General features: G+C 47.0%; 1 protein-coding gene across 1 annotated transcript in view; it reads right to left on the bottom strand.

Moving 5' to 3' along the window:
- The window catches only part of SALL2 (spalt like transcription factor 2), a 14,593-nt gene extending 5,398 nt beyond the window's left edge, over nucleotides 1-9,195 (bottom strand). Inside the window, exon 1 of the mRNA XM_004698456.4 lies at nucleotides 8,869-9,195. Coding sequence (XP_004698513.1) covers nucleotides 8,869-8,944 — 76 coding nt within the window. The 5' untranslated portion in view covers nucleotides 8,945-9,195. The remainder of the gene's footprint in view (nucleotides 1-8,868) is intronic.
- Between the last annotated feature and the right edge of the window lie 3,719 nt (nucleotides 9,196-12,914).

Genomic DNA, 12,914 nt, shown 5'->3' with positions numbered 1-12,914 from the left:
AGGGGCGGGAAGCCGGAGTCTGGGAGGGCCTCCCAAGGTTCAGTGACAGGTGCTGTGGGGCCCGGCAGGGCCCGCCTCCAATTGCCCTCTGCAAGCTTCCCCTTCCCCTAGATGTCTTTGCCCACACCTGCCCCACTGCTCCCCAGCAAGCAAGCTCAAGGGGGCACAGTTGGAAACAGCAGCCCTGCTCAAGAGAGCAAGGCAGTATACTTCTTGTATTTTACTTTGGCTAAAGGATCCTCTTGGGCCTGGAAAACCTGGACTACATAAAGAGTGGTCTGGTCTATGAGGTCTGAGGTGGAGGGGGTTCCGAGAACATCCACCCTCTACCAACACAAGCATCCAACCAACCCCCCTAAATATTCCAAGTTTTGGGCCAGTCTTCCTCACCACCAATCCGACCCTATCCCCACCCCCTGCACCAAAAAAGTTTCTCAGGGTGGGAGCTTGCAGGCTAGAATTTCAGAGGAAGTCGTTTTTCCGTCTTCTCTCTGCGGAACACTAAGTCCCTTTACTCCCCCGGCCTCCTCCCCAGAATGATAATAGCTGAACACAAATTACTCCACAGATTGGGCCAACACTTAATTTATAGAGGTCATGCTTATTTAAGAAGCCATCTCCTATTTAGTATCCTCTTCTTTCCCGTCCCTCCCCCAGTCTTCTTCCTTTGCACACTGTAATTATTAAGGACAGTGGAGTTTGGGGCGGTGCAGGCCTGAAGAGTCCTGCCTAGATCTAACATGGAGGGATAGGGACCTGAAACAGTTGGAAACATGCAGTGGGAGCTAACTCTCCAAGTTTAAAGTCCATTTCCGCCCCAATGTGGTTTTCTGGTCTAGGTTTTACCTGTTGGGCTGCGATCTAAAAGGTTAGTAGTTCAGAGCCACTAGCCACTCCATGGGAGAAAGACTGGGCTTTCTACTCCTATGAAGAGTTACAGTCGGGAACTCACCAGGCAGTTCTACTCTGTCCTCTAAGAGTGGCTATGAGTCGGCATTGAGTTTGATTTGATGCGGTTCCCTTTTGAGACAGAGGATAAGCAAGGAGGAGATTTTACAACAAGAAAAGAGAGTATGATGTCTCAGGACCCGGTACTTGGCATTTCCTTGCTACCTTGAAGGTTTTTTCAACCCCCTCAAAGTTCGTCTTAAAGAATTCACACTCTAAAAAAAAAAAGAAAAAGAAAAAAAAAAGAATTCACACTCCCTAAAATAGCTTATATGACTTGCCAGCAGTGACCTCAGCGTCCTTGGTTTTGTGGTTTGCTTCTTGTTGTTGTCATGAGGGGCCATCAAGTCAGTCCCAACTCATAGCGACCTCCTGCATCACAGAACGACACACCACCCGGTCCTGTGCCATCCTCACAACTGTCTCTGTACCTGAGCCCAGGGTTGCAGCCACTGTGCCAATCCATCGCCTCCAGGCCCCTCCTTGTCGCTGCCCCTCTGGCTTACCAGCAGACAGACAGGTGCGGGTGGTGTGCTTGGGCATCAGTAAACCCGATTTTCTTTTCCCCCAATCCCAAGTCCCTTCTTGCCTAGCTGGCAAATTACAGCATGGTGGTCCTTCCCACCAACCCTATCACACCATTTCCCTTTTCGTAAAGCTAATATCGTAGCTGATCTATTTTCCTCAGAGAAATGTTGTGGAGAAAACGTAGTATGTGTACATGAGACTTTAAAAATGTCAGGGAGCCCCAAATATTATCAATTACAGAACCCACATTGTCAATAGCAAAATAGTCAGATGGTAATTCATCCTGAAATAAGTATATAATACATTAGATTTTTTTTTCATGTTGCTTATTAGTCTTATTATTTCTGGGGTAAGGTGTTAGGCTACATGTATCAAGGATAAGAAAGCTCCCATCCGGTTAATTTTGATGGATGTTAATCCCATGTGTGTCAGAATAAAGTATACTCCATAGAATTTCCAGAGCCTGATTTTTCAGAAGGTCATCAGGTCAGTCCCTTGAGGAACATCTAGAAGGACTTGAACTTCCAACCTTTCGGTTAGTAGCCAAGCTTATCAACCATTGCCATTTCACACCATCCAGAGACTCCATACCAAGGATACCCAATGCCATTGAGTTGACTGTAACTCATTGGACAGAGTAGGCCTGCTTCTGTGGGTTTCTAAGACTAAATCTTGATGGGAACTGATGACAACTTTATCTTTGTTACATGGAACAACTGATGGGTTTGAACTGACAACCATGCCCAATGCTCAACTCACTGAGCCACCAGGACTCCTCATACCAAGGGTCAGAACCCTTGGGAAGCGCCAGAAGGCATCTAAAACAACCAAATTAAAGACTAGTAGAACATCCTTTGCACTTCTCATGATAAATTTGCCTGTCTTTTCGAATCGAAAACACTGGCCTGAACTAGATTCTACAATTTCAGATAATCATGAGGATCCTGAGATGGTGACTCATGACTGGGAAACAGATGGGCTCTGGCGCTCCCGGGCCTGACCTCACAAGGAAGGCGAGCTGAGCGGAGTCTGTTTGCGCTATGACAAGTCACAGATCGGTGCGCTGCAGTTTAATTTTACAAGAAGGGAAATTGAAGCTTGGAGAGCTTAAGTGACTTTTTGAAATTCACACAGTAATTCAGGGAAGCGAGCATTCAGGATTGTGACTCCTCTCCAGTGTTTTCTCAAACATATCAACATGGTGTGGCTTCCCTGAGGCTAGAGAAAGGGCCCATTTGCTCTCTGGCCTCAGGAAGAGCGAGGGAATCAGATGGAGGCTTTCTACGGAGCATTTGTTAATTAGCATTGAACATTTGATATCAAGCTGCTGTTTTGTCAAGTCTTCCGACAAGAAAAAAAATCCTTTTCTTTTCATCTTCTCCTGGGAAACACTGTCCGCTTTCTGGCTCTTTATTGAAACTTGCTTTCTGATGCGTAATTTGATCTGCACTCTTCTTTAAGGTAAATTTAGTCCCCCGGTGAAAGGTGACTGGATCAACAGCCACCTGTAAGAGGAACCCTCCGTTTCCCAGCCTTTTGCACTCATTCCCTATCCTGAAAAGGGGAGAAGAATTCTTAGGCAGTCATGAATGAAGCCACAAACACAGGAATAAGCTAAGCTGGTCCTGGTGTCCCTAGATAGCAGATAAGGTGAGGGTAAACGCTCCTGGTCACATGCAAAGTCTGGGGTGGATATAGGATTAAGCCCTATATTGGCAAAGACCTGAAAATGACTAGGACGAAGGGAATTAAGAAGCTTCCCCTGCAAGCCTGGTGTCTCCCACATCCCTGCTTTAGTGGACTTGAGGAGAGATTATTGGGGAGGACAAAGAGAAAAACAGGTGGGTCAGAGTGCAGTGGTCTGTGTGAACAGCGGCCCTCAGACGGTTGCACATTAGAATTGCTGGGAGAACTTTTAAAAATGGTGATTCCCGGGTCACATCCCAGACCATTTAATTAATAATCCCAGAAGGTAGGGTTGGTAGATATTTTAAAGGTGCCCAGATTATTAGCATGTCTAGCCAAGGTGGGGAGCCACCGTGTCAGAGGACCACCTCTCCCACCATCCTTCCATTCTGCTCCTCTCAAAGCTTATCTACCTGCAGTACATCTAGGCAAAACAGGAACAAAGGTTAAGTTCATTTTGTCGTATTAAATTTCCCCCGCTCAGGATCACTCTCTACTTTGCCCACAACCCCACTCTGGACTCTTTCTTTTCCCTGTGGAACAAACAAACAAAACCAAAAACAAACCTGCTGCTAAGTAGAACTGTGTTCCATATCATTTATACCGGACAGTGAAGTTCAGGGACCATATTGCCTTGCCTGGGGCATGTGCACAGAGGCGTATCTATGGAAAACAGGGCTTATGGCAGTGAGTTTCAAATTGCTGACTGAGCTCTCACAGCTGGTGATGAAGACTGTCCGGAAATAGAAACTTCCACTCGGGCTCCCCCTCAAGTGGTACCCACGGCTTGTGCTGTCCCTGCCTTATGCTAGTTACACATGTGCATCTTGAGCCATAGTATTTCTAATTGTGACGTGAAAGGCTGTGTTCTGCATAGACAAGTAGCAGAGTTCAAGCATCGTCCAGCCTTTAAGGAAACAAAGCAGACTAAGCAAACACCAGCCTGAATTTGCTCCACCATCAACATTGGACCTCTGGTAATTGGCAGGTTCTACGATTATGAATTGATTCTGTAACTGCTGTTATAAACTGCTTCTATGGGAGTGTGTCCCATCCCCTCTCTCCAAAAGGCAAACGCATTCTCTTCTGCCACCCACGTCTACCATGCCTCTCGGGTTTGCACCACACAGTAAAGAGACCCAGTGGTTTCCAGGTCTGGCGCTAAGTGAAAACACCTCCAAAGCCAAAAAAAACAAAAAACAAACAAAAAACCCCAAATCTCCGCCATCAAGTTGATTCTGACTCACAGCGACTCTGTTAGCGGTCCTGTTCCAGAACAGGAATATTTGAGATCAGGTATAAACAGATCTTTTCATGGACATTTTTCTGGCAATGAAAGGTTCAGCCCTTCACCTGAAATTCTTAATGTTTTACAAGAAGGAACTGTAGTGTTCTGACCCGCTCCTGGAGCACAGTGTCGGAGGGCTTTGAATTCAACAGACAAGTGATTATGAAACCTATCTTAATCTCTCTTAGGCTTGGATTTCTCTTATTTACAAAGGGGGTAACAGTAGGGGAGTTGGCAGGAATAAATGAGAGGAAGTGCTTAAAGGGCCTCGCAGGACACTTGCAAGGAGCCCTGGTGGCACAGCAATTAAAACTCGATGCAAACCAGTCCATCAGCAGTTTGAACCCACCAGCTGCTCTGAGGGAGAAAGATGTGGCAGCCTGCTTCCGGATAGATGGACCATCTTGTGAACCCTTTGGGGCGGTGGTCCTATAGGGTAGCTGTGAGTTGGATTCCTTGGCAGTGGGTTTAATTTTCTTTCTTTTTTTAAAAAAAAAGTTGTCTTATTGGCAGCTCTTATAGCTCTGATCACAATCCATGCATATATCCACTGTGTCGAACACATCTGTACATACGTTGCCATCATCTTTTTCAAAACATTTTCTACTTGCGCCCTTGGAATTTTTGTTTAATAGTACATGACAAATGGCAGATATGTCATAAGTTTTAGCTCTAAGCATTATTGTCCAAAGGGCAAAAGCTGAAGCCCTAACAGGAACTTGCCCAAGGTCACAGAACTTCAAAGCCTGAGTTGAATTGGAAACCTGGTTTTCTGTTTCCTTATCCAATCCCCTATTGTGCCAGGCCTGGGTTCTTTCTGTCTGTACTGAAATGCGTTCTTTCTGACCCAGGGGCTACCTAAGGCTGAGACACCCAGGGCTCAACAGCCTGAGAGATGTAAAGAGAAGAGAGCCCTCGGAACTCTCATTTGGCCTTCTTTCCTTCTTGTTGTTCCCTCTGTCGGCCAACTTCCCTCTAAAAAGACTCTCCTTCTCCCTCTAGATCTGCTTGGCTGTCGCCCTGCTTTCTCCTTCTCACTAAATATCTGGGTTTCTGATTGTTCCCTTTGTTTTCCAAATGTACTAGTTTGCATTTCCCCCAGTTGCATCCCTGATGCTTTTAATCCAGATTTCTAGACTCTGTAGGGAGAAATCTTTTTCTCTCTCCAGAGTTTTTAAGTAAATAGGCTATTTCCTGCTCATCACTTATGTGCAATAACTATTCCCTTAGATTTACCAAAAGTCAGATCAGGGAGGCTGAGCAACAACAGGGCTGGTAAACAGGTTCTTCAGACTATTTCTCAGTGATGTCCTAGGTCCGTGCAGAGATGGGGCTTTAAAAATGTATAACCACCACTGCTGCCGCCACCACAAAAGTATAGTAGAACCCAGCATTTGCTTGTCCCCATATGGTTAACCCTTCTCCTGAATTATAACAAGCCCATAAGTGAGAGTAGAACTGCTCCACCGGGTTTTATTGGCTGTAAAGTGCATGAAGACAGATCACCAGGCCTTTCTTCTGCAGTGCTGGTGGGTGGGTTCAAACCATTAACCTTTAGGTTCGAAGTCAAGTGAAAACCATTTGTGCTGCTCAGGAACCTCCCCACGTATGCGTATGGTAAAGGCTACTTGAAATAAAGCAAAAGACGTCCGGGAATATCAGTGGCACGTTACCCCCATGAATAATGTGTGCTGTGTAATTTCACAGGTGTGCCTAAGGATGCGGTGCTTTCCTGCAGAAAAGCCCCGCTGACCTACTTTTAGGACATGCCAACAAGAAAAGGTTTCTGGAGGGTAGGTTGGAAAGGGGGAACCGATTACAAGGATCTACATGTGACCTCCTCCCTGGGGGATGGACAACAGAAAAGTGGGTGAAGGGAGACGTCAGACAGGGCAAGATATGACAAAATAATAATTTAATAAATTATCAAGGGTTCATGACGGAGGGGGCAGTGGGGAAGGAGGGGAATAAATGAGGAGCTGATGCCAGGGGCTTAGGTGGAGAGCAAATGTTTGAGAATGATGAGAGCAATGAATGTACAAATGTGCTTTACACAATGGATGTATGTATGGATTGTGGTAAGAGTTGTATGAGCTCCTAATAAAACGATAAAAAGAAAAGAAAAGATCTCTGGCATAGAATGAAAAGTCAGAAGCCTGAAGATCACATAAGCAAATAGGGACTGGGTCGGTGCAAAAGTTTAAGCTTCGAAAAGCAGGAAAACATGTTAGATATGATCAAACAGAGCACACTTTTACAGACGAGACCCAGTGGCACTCCTGATCATGCAAGTAGCCCAGGAACATGCATTTGCAAGGGAATGCGGATGAGGAGGGGCCCAGGCTTTCTTAAGGCAGAATTTAGCAGAGAGGGCTACTGCTTTCTTGCTCTTTACATTGATATTTCTACCTCTTAAGGATTCAAAGGCAAAATTTCCCTTGAAATTCTTTGCTGCCGTGGGGTTCAAACCTGTACCCGTTCTGTGGGACTGGTTTTGTCGCAGCATCCCCATGGCCCCAAGTATTCCTAGCTCCAAGTGGGAGAGATAAGCTCCCTGGGGTTGAGCATTCGTTCAGGATAATTGCTAGAGATTCCTGTCTCAGCCTCTCCCCTCGCACTTGCCCCTCACCTGTGGTAGGGGGGAACCGGGGAACAGACTGGGAGAGATGGGAAGGAGAGGCAGGATTCCTTAGAGGGTTCAGCGCTGTTCCACAGTGAAGCAGCAGGGGAACAGGCCTGGGAGGCTCTGGGGGGGAAGTCTCCCATAGAGCACAAGGAAGAAACATCCGGCCTGTCGCAGCATTAAGGAGGGCTAATGTGCCCCTGGAGGGAAGGATGCCACCAACAGAACCTCTAAATATGGGCACAGTGGGGCCCCGGCAAAGCCATCACTTGGGGAGGATATGTTCTACCCCAAACACAATCTGGTGGTTCAAGTTCTTCATAATCCATGGAACACTGATTTGACCTCGTGTTTTTTTTTTTCCAACAAGTCGAAAAGGCTTGTTTAATCGACTTCATGCCAGTCACTACAGCTACATTCTAATACAGACGTCTGCCGTGGCATCGCGCAAAGAAATGCTCTGTTGAAGTTTGCCCAGTGCTCCTGAACTTTGATCTTGGTCATATTTCAGCCCTGGTAGGAAGTATGCTACACTCACATAGCACGGTACTAACAATACCTTACATGCATTAAGTACTTAATTATGCTAGGTACTTTTCTAAGTGTTTTACTCATTTCCATTTGATACAGGTCAGTGGTGGGGCCAGCAATTGAACCTCAAGTCTGGTTTTTTGAGCCCTTGAGATTACCCCTAGAAAGTACATGGTTGGACACATAAACTGTTCCCTAACTAGATCCTTGAGCTCAGAGCCAGGACTTCTAGACTTTCACGCCCATGTACACCCCTGTAGCTGCCCCCCAGACCAGCGTGCCCCAAATTTGCTGGATCCTAACAATTACCAGGATACTTGCAAAAGATGTCAATACCCAGACCCTAGCCAAAGTCCACTCACAGTCAAGGGAGTCTGAGAAAGTCCAATACAGTAGCGTGAGGACCACCCACCCTGAGCATCAGGAAACTGGTTTTTGTCCTAACCCGGCTTTGCTCCTGAGATTTGGGGCAATGTCAGTTGTTGTAAGGTCTGCTCACCTCATTGGGATGGTATGCAAACACATGAAAAGCATTTCCCTCATCAAGAAATCTACTTAAGCAGATGATAATGTCCCCCAAAATGATGCATGGGTATTTAAGCATATGTTAGGGTCTGTTAATTGGTAAAGCTTGGCCTCCCTTGAAGCCCAAACCTAAGCTTCTCAAGCCTAAGCTCCGCGTCTCTCGCATCTGCCCCAGGTGACTCAGATGCACACCCCAACTCAGGCTGCCTCCTGACCGACATTAGCTCGCTCCCTCTGGGACCTCGAATCCACTCTCAGCTCAGCTCAACAATGCGAAACTTTTTTCTCTTCGCCCTCAGGGGAACCTTCACGTTTATCCAATTCATTCTCCTGCAACCCAACGCTCCCGAAAGAAAAGGGGGGAAAATCCCACCCCTAAGAGACGGTCTTCAGGTCTGAGGACGTTACTTAGCAACGGCACAAAGACCAGCGAGCCAAGAGGGACCTGGGGAGAAAACTCTTGGGTGGGGAGCCAGAGCCCCTTGGAAAACTCCATTTCAACCAGAGAAAAACAACCGGGAAAACACACAAACAGAATCCAGCGCGACAAAAACTGAGTGGGACTTCTCCCCAGCACAGGTCACCCCTCGCCTATCAACTCTTCCAAGACCCCAATGACCAAGCCCCCCCCCCGCCCCCGCCTCCTCTGGTTTCGCCCATGGCCTGGGTGCCCTCCCCTTGCCCTGGCCTGACCCACACCGGCTGGGACTCGCCCCCCACCCACCCACCAGGCACCCACCGTTCTCAGACGCGCTGGGACCTTCGCAGTCCGAGATTAACTGCTGGGGTTTCCTCTGCTTTCGCCGCCGAGACATTCCCAGGCAAAGCGAGGTGGGGGAGGGAGGGGCAAGGCTCACTTCGTCTTAACCGGGGTGACCTGCCCCAGTCTCCCCCTGGTATCTGGAGCCAACTGATGCTTCCCCCCCGAGTGCGAATCCCGGGGAAGCAGAGACGGTCTCCCTTCCCAGAGACAGACTCTCTGACTCCCTGTCCCTGACTCTCTCGCTCTCAATCTCTGCAAGTCTTTAAAGAGGAGACGCCCCCTTTTTTTTCTTCAGCTTCTTCCCGACGCTTCTGCGGCTCCCATTGTAAAAGCAAAAATCCTAATCTTTCCGCACACTCTTTTCTTTTGTACTGCGGAGGGAAGGAGTTAACCCTCTCCTCCCTGCAAGGGCTCCGGGTCGCTCTCTCCCCGCGCTGTCTGCCCAGACACCTTCCCTGACTCGCTTGCCTAACTCTTCTTGCGAGTTCTCCACACTGCATTTTGGTCCCGTCGGGTGATTCTGTGCCACCTCCCCTGGACCCCGTTTGATAACGTGACAGCCTCTGGGGTACAAGCTGGAAGAAGAACTTTTTGGTATAACTTGGTCATGAGGCCGGGAAATCAACCGACCTCCAGCTGAACATGGGGATGGGGAGGATTGACAACAAAAGATGGGGTGAAGCTCATGATAATAACTTAATATGTACATATAGAGCTGTTTATCATGTGTAGGCTATTTAAGGCACTTGACATCTTTCGAGTTTTACGAGTCTGAGATTCGCCCAGAAGATTTTACTTTATCCTAACCAGAGTCTCAGTGAGGTTAGGTAACCATTCAAGGCTGCACAGCTGTGGTGTTGGAGACAGGACGCAATCCAGGTGTGGCTGGTAGTAAGTAGCCTACCATTCTTGACAGCTAAGTCCAATAGGCTATCAGACTAGTAACATGGAGGGGGGGAGTGGGGGTGTGATCTAATTGAAAACAGGAATTTGAGGGGTCTGTGGATATTGGCTCCCACTCCCTCTGCAGCTCCTAGGGTTGAAAGGTGGAAGGAAACCCCCAGAAGGTGAAGTAGTTGAGTTTCACGGTCCTGCAGGATGGAAACCACAACGAGACGTTTTCAGTTCAATATAAAAGAACTGTCTAATACTGTGCTGGACCCTCTAGTGAATGTGTGAGCTCTTTGTAATACGTTCACACAGAGGCTGAAAACCACAGCCCAGGACCCTGTGACAAAAATTTCCTGGAGAATAAGGAATTGGGCCTTTAAGAATTCTTCCGACTATCAATTATAATGTTTGTTAACCAACTAGGTCTTTCCTGCTCAGGCTGTACATGCAAATGCCGTTCATTCATTCTTCTTTAACACCTGGCTTGGCTGTTCTTACCTGAATTTGAGCTATTCTGTGGTTCTGGGTGTAGACTATTCCAGATATGCCTTGCCTTTTAGCTAGGACGCCGAGGTTCCCGTCTATTAACCCTTTCCTCTTCTGAGATGAGAGATTATATGGAACACCTTTAGTTGGGAAAATGGAAGCCATTTTCTCCTGTGAGATATACATTTATTTGATGGCAGACTGTCTTCAGAAGATAAGGAAAGCAAAGTTCACTGCTTGTATTGTGTGCAATCTCAACGTTTTCTTCACGTCTTATAGAAAGCCCCGGCTAGTTTAGCAAGGCTCAGAAAGGGAGGCAACAACAGATGGTAGTTGGATTGTTGGTGATAAATGAGGCAGGTACCCACATCTGAAGAGTTGTAGAAAAACACTCTGATCTTCGCTTTGGAGTTCACTGAATCTTCATTATTTTCCCAGCCTTTGGGGTCAGGACCCTGGGTGCCCCCTCCCCTCGTTCTGCTCTGAGGATTCTTGTTGCTGACCTTGCCCACCCCCCCGCCCCCTTCCTGGTGATTTCTCCATGGTAGACAGGTGCAGTGGTGACTGGGCCATGGAGGGAGAATTGGGGACCTGGAGGCCAGGACAGCCTACAATTCCTCAGTGGGTTAGCCTGAGTCCTGCCATTCTTCCATCCTACTGTTTCCATCATTTTCTTGCCTTTTTGTGCGGAAAGATGGGGGAGGGGACATAGCTCTGCGCTTCTCAGGAGTCTATGAAACCTCACAGGGGCAAATTTGAGGGTCCCTGTTTGCCGCGTTCTTGGGTCTTGGTTGTCTTCATCTTTTCCTATGTCTTTTCTCCCTCCTCCTAGCTGCCTTTATTGTGAAAGGAAGGGCTCTTTCCCCTCCTCTCCTTTCTTCCGCCCTCGCCCGTTTACCATTTTTTCCCTTTTACCTCTCCACTGTGGCCTCTTGACCTCCCCACAGAGTTACAAAAGTAAAATCCTTGAAGAGATGCTGCTGTGAGAATGTTAATGAGCCTGCCCCACAAAGGGGCAAAGACTTTACTTCACTGAGTTGGAAAAAAGCCCCTTTGAAAAGGGGTTTCTGTGTGTGGTGAAGTGGAGAGGGGAGGAGGGGGAGAGGGAGGGAGGGAGAGAGAAAGTCAGAGATAGAATGAGAGAAATGAAAGAGAGGGAGAAACTTCAACTTAATACTAGAAGAGAATATTAAAACAACACTTCTCTTACTTCAGTTGGTGATAAGAACATTTTTTTTTTTTTTGGTGTGAAAGTTATATGTTTTTTTGGACCTTGTGGAGTAAATGCTTATATTCCCAAGAAGCTGAAGAGGCATTCAAGGGCATTGGAGATAATAAAGGAAGAGGAAAAAGGGATTTATCCTGGCACCCCACCCCCAGCTCCTTCCCACATGTGAGAACCTGAGTGGCTTCAGGGGGAATATTCCAGACGTGGAGGGGTGGGGGGCGGGCTTTCTCTGTAGGTTTGGTGGTTTCTTCTTGTGACATATACACTTTTGTCAGCACTTCCTGTTTTAGCGACTCCATTGGTCATTGGCCCCAAATTTCCTTTCATTTTGGAATAGCTTAAAGTACATGTGACATCAGGTTGCCAATCTTTAAGCCAGATCCCTTGAGCAGAATCTCTCTATCTTCCATTTGTGTTCACGGGTTGCCTCTGGATTAGTTAAAAGGGAACGTTGGTGACACAATTTTTCATCCTTAAAGAGCAAAGACTGGCCATTGAACATAATGGTTGAATCTCAATTCATTACAAAATCCTTCTGTAAGATCACACACCACCACTGTGAAAGAAGCCCTGCTCAAGTAGAAAGCACATGTTTTGAGAATGACCATGGCAACAAATGTACCAATGTGTTTGACACAATGGATGGATGGATGGATTGTGATAAGAGTTGTACGAGCCCCCAATAAAATGATTAAAAAATAAAAGGTCCTGACCGAGCAGGGAGGAAAAGAGAGAAGGTGATTGGAAGGTGATCCTTGGAAAGGAAAGGATGAGCAGCCAGTCAGGAGTGCTAATTCCCAGAGCCCTGTATTCTCTCCTGAACTGGTGTTTCCCATACCTATGGGTGGGTTCCTGCTAATCACATGAGGAATCTATTCAGATTTCTTGGGCTTCACTCCAGCTTGACCGGATCAGAATCTCTGGGAGCAAGGACTAGGGCAATAGGGTCTGGGGTTGAGATTTAAAATTATTTTACATCTTAAATCATCCTTTTGCAACTTTGAGAAAATTGTGCTTGACTGGCGGTTTCTAAACCACCAGTCTAGAGTCTTGGGAGACTGCAGTGTCCTTGCACCCACGGACCAAGCCTGTGCGTTGACTTCATGAGTACACATCATGTGCTGCCGGAGAGATAGACTACCCTTTGTCCAATGTTTGTGGATGTTGTTAAGATTAATACACTTTTAGGTCACTTAAAGGTATTTTATATGCGTATGACTTTTGCCCTAAACCTGTGATTATAATCATAGTGGGGGGGGGCTGTACTTTTTTTTTGGCATTTCACTCAGCACCTTTTCTCCTAGGACAGCAGTTCTCAACCTGTGGGTCTCGATCCCTCTGGGGCGGGTCAAACGACCCTTTCACAGGGGTCGCCTGATTCATAACAGTAGCACAATGACAGTGATGAAGTAGCAAC

This window comes from Echinops telfairi, unplaced genomic scaffold, assembly GCF_000313985.2.
Source record: "Echinops telfairi isolate 266 unplaced genomic scaffold, ASM31398v2 ScPeMD7_18;HRSCAF=68, whole genome shotgun sequence".
Lineage (NCBI taxonomy): Eukaryota > Metazoa > Chordata > Mammalia > Afrosoricida > Tenrecidae > Echinops > Echinops telfairi.
The sequence above is the reverse complement of the archived record's forward strand: the minus strand, read 5'-3'. Positions and strand labels throughout refer to the sequence as shown.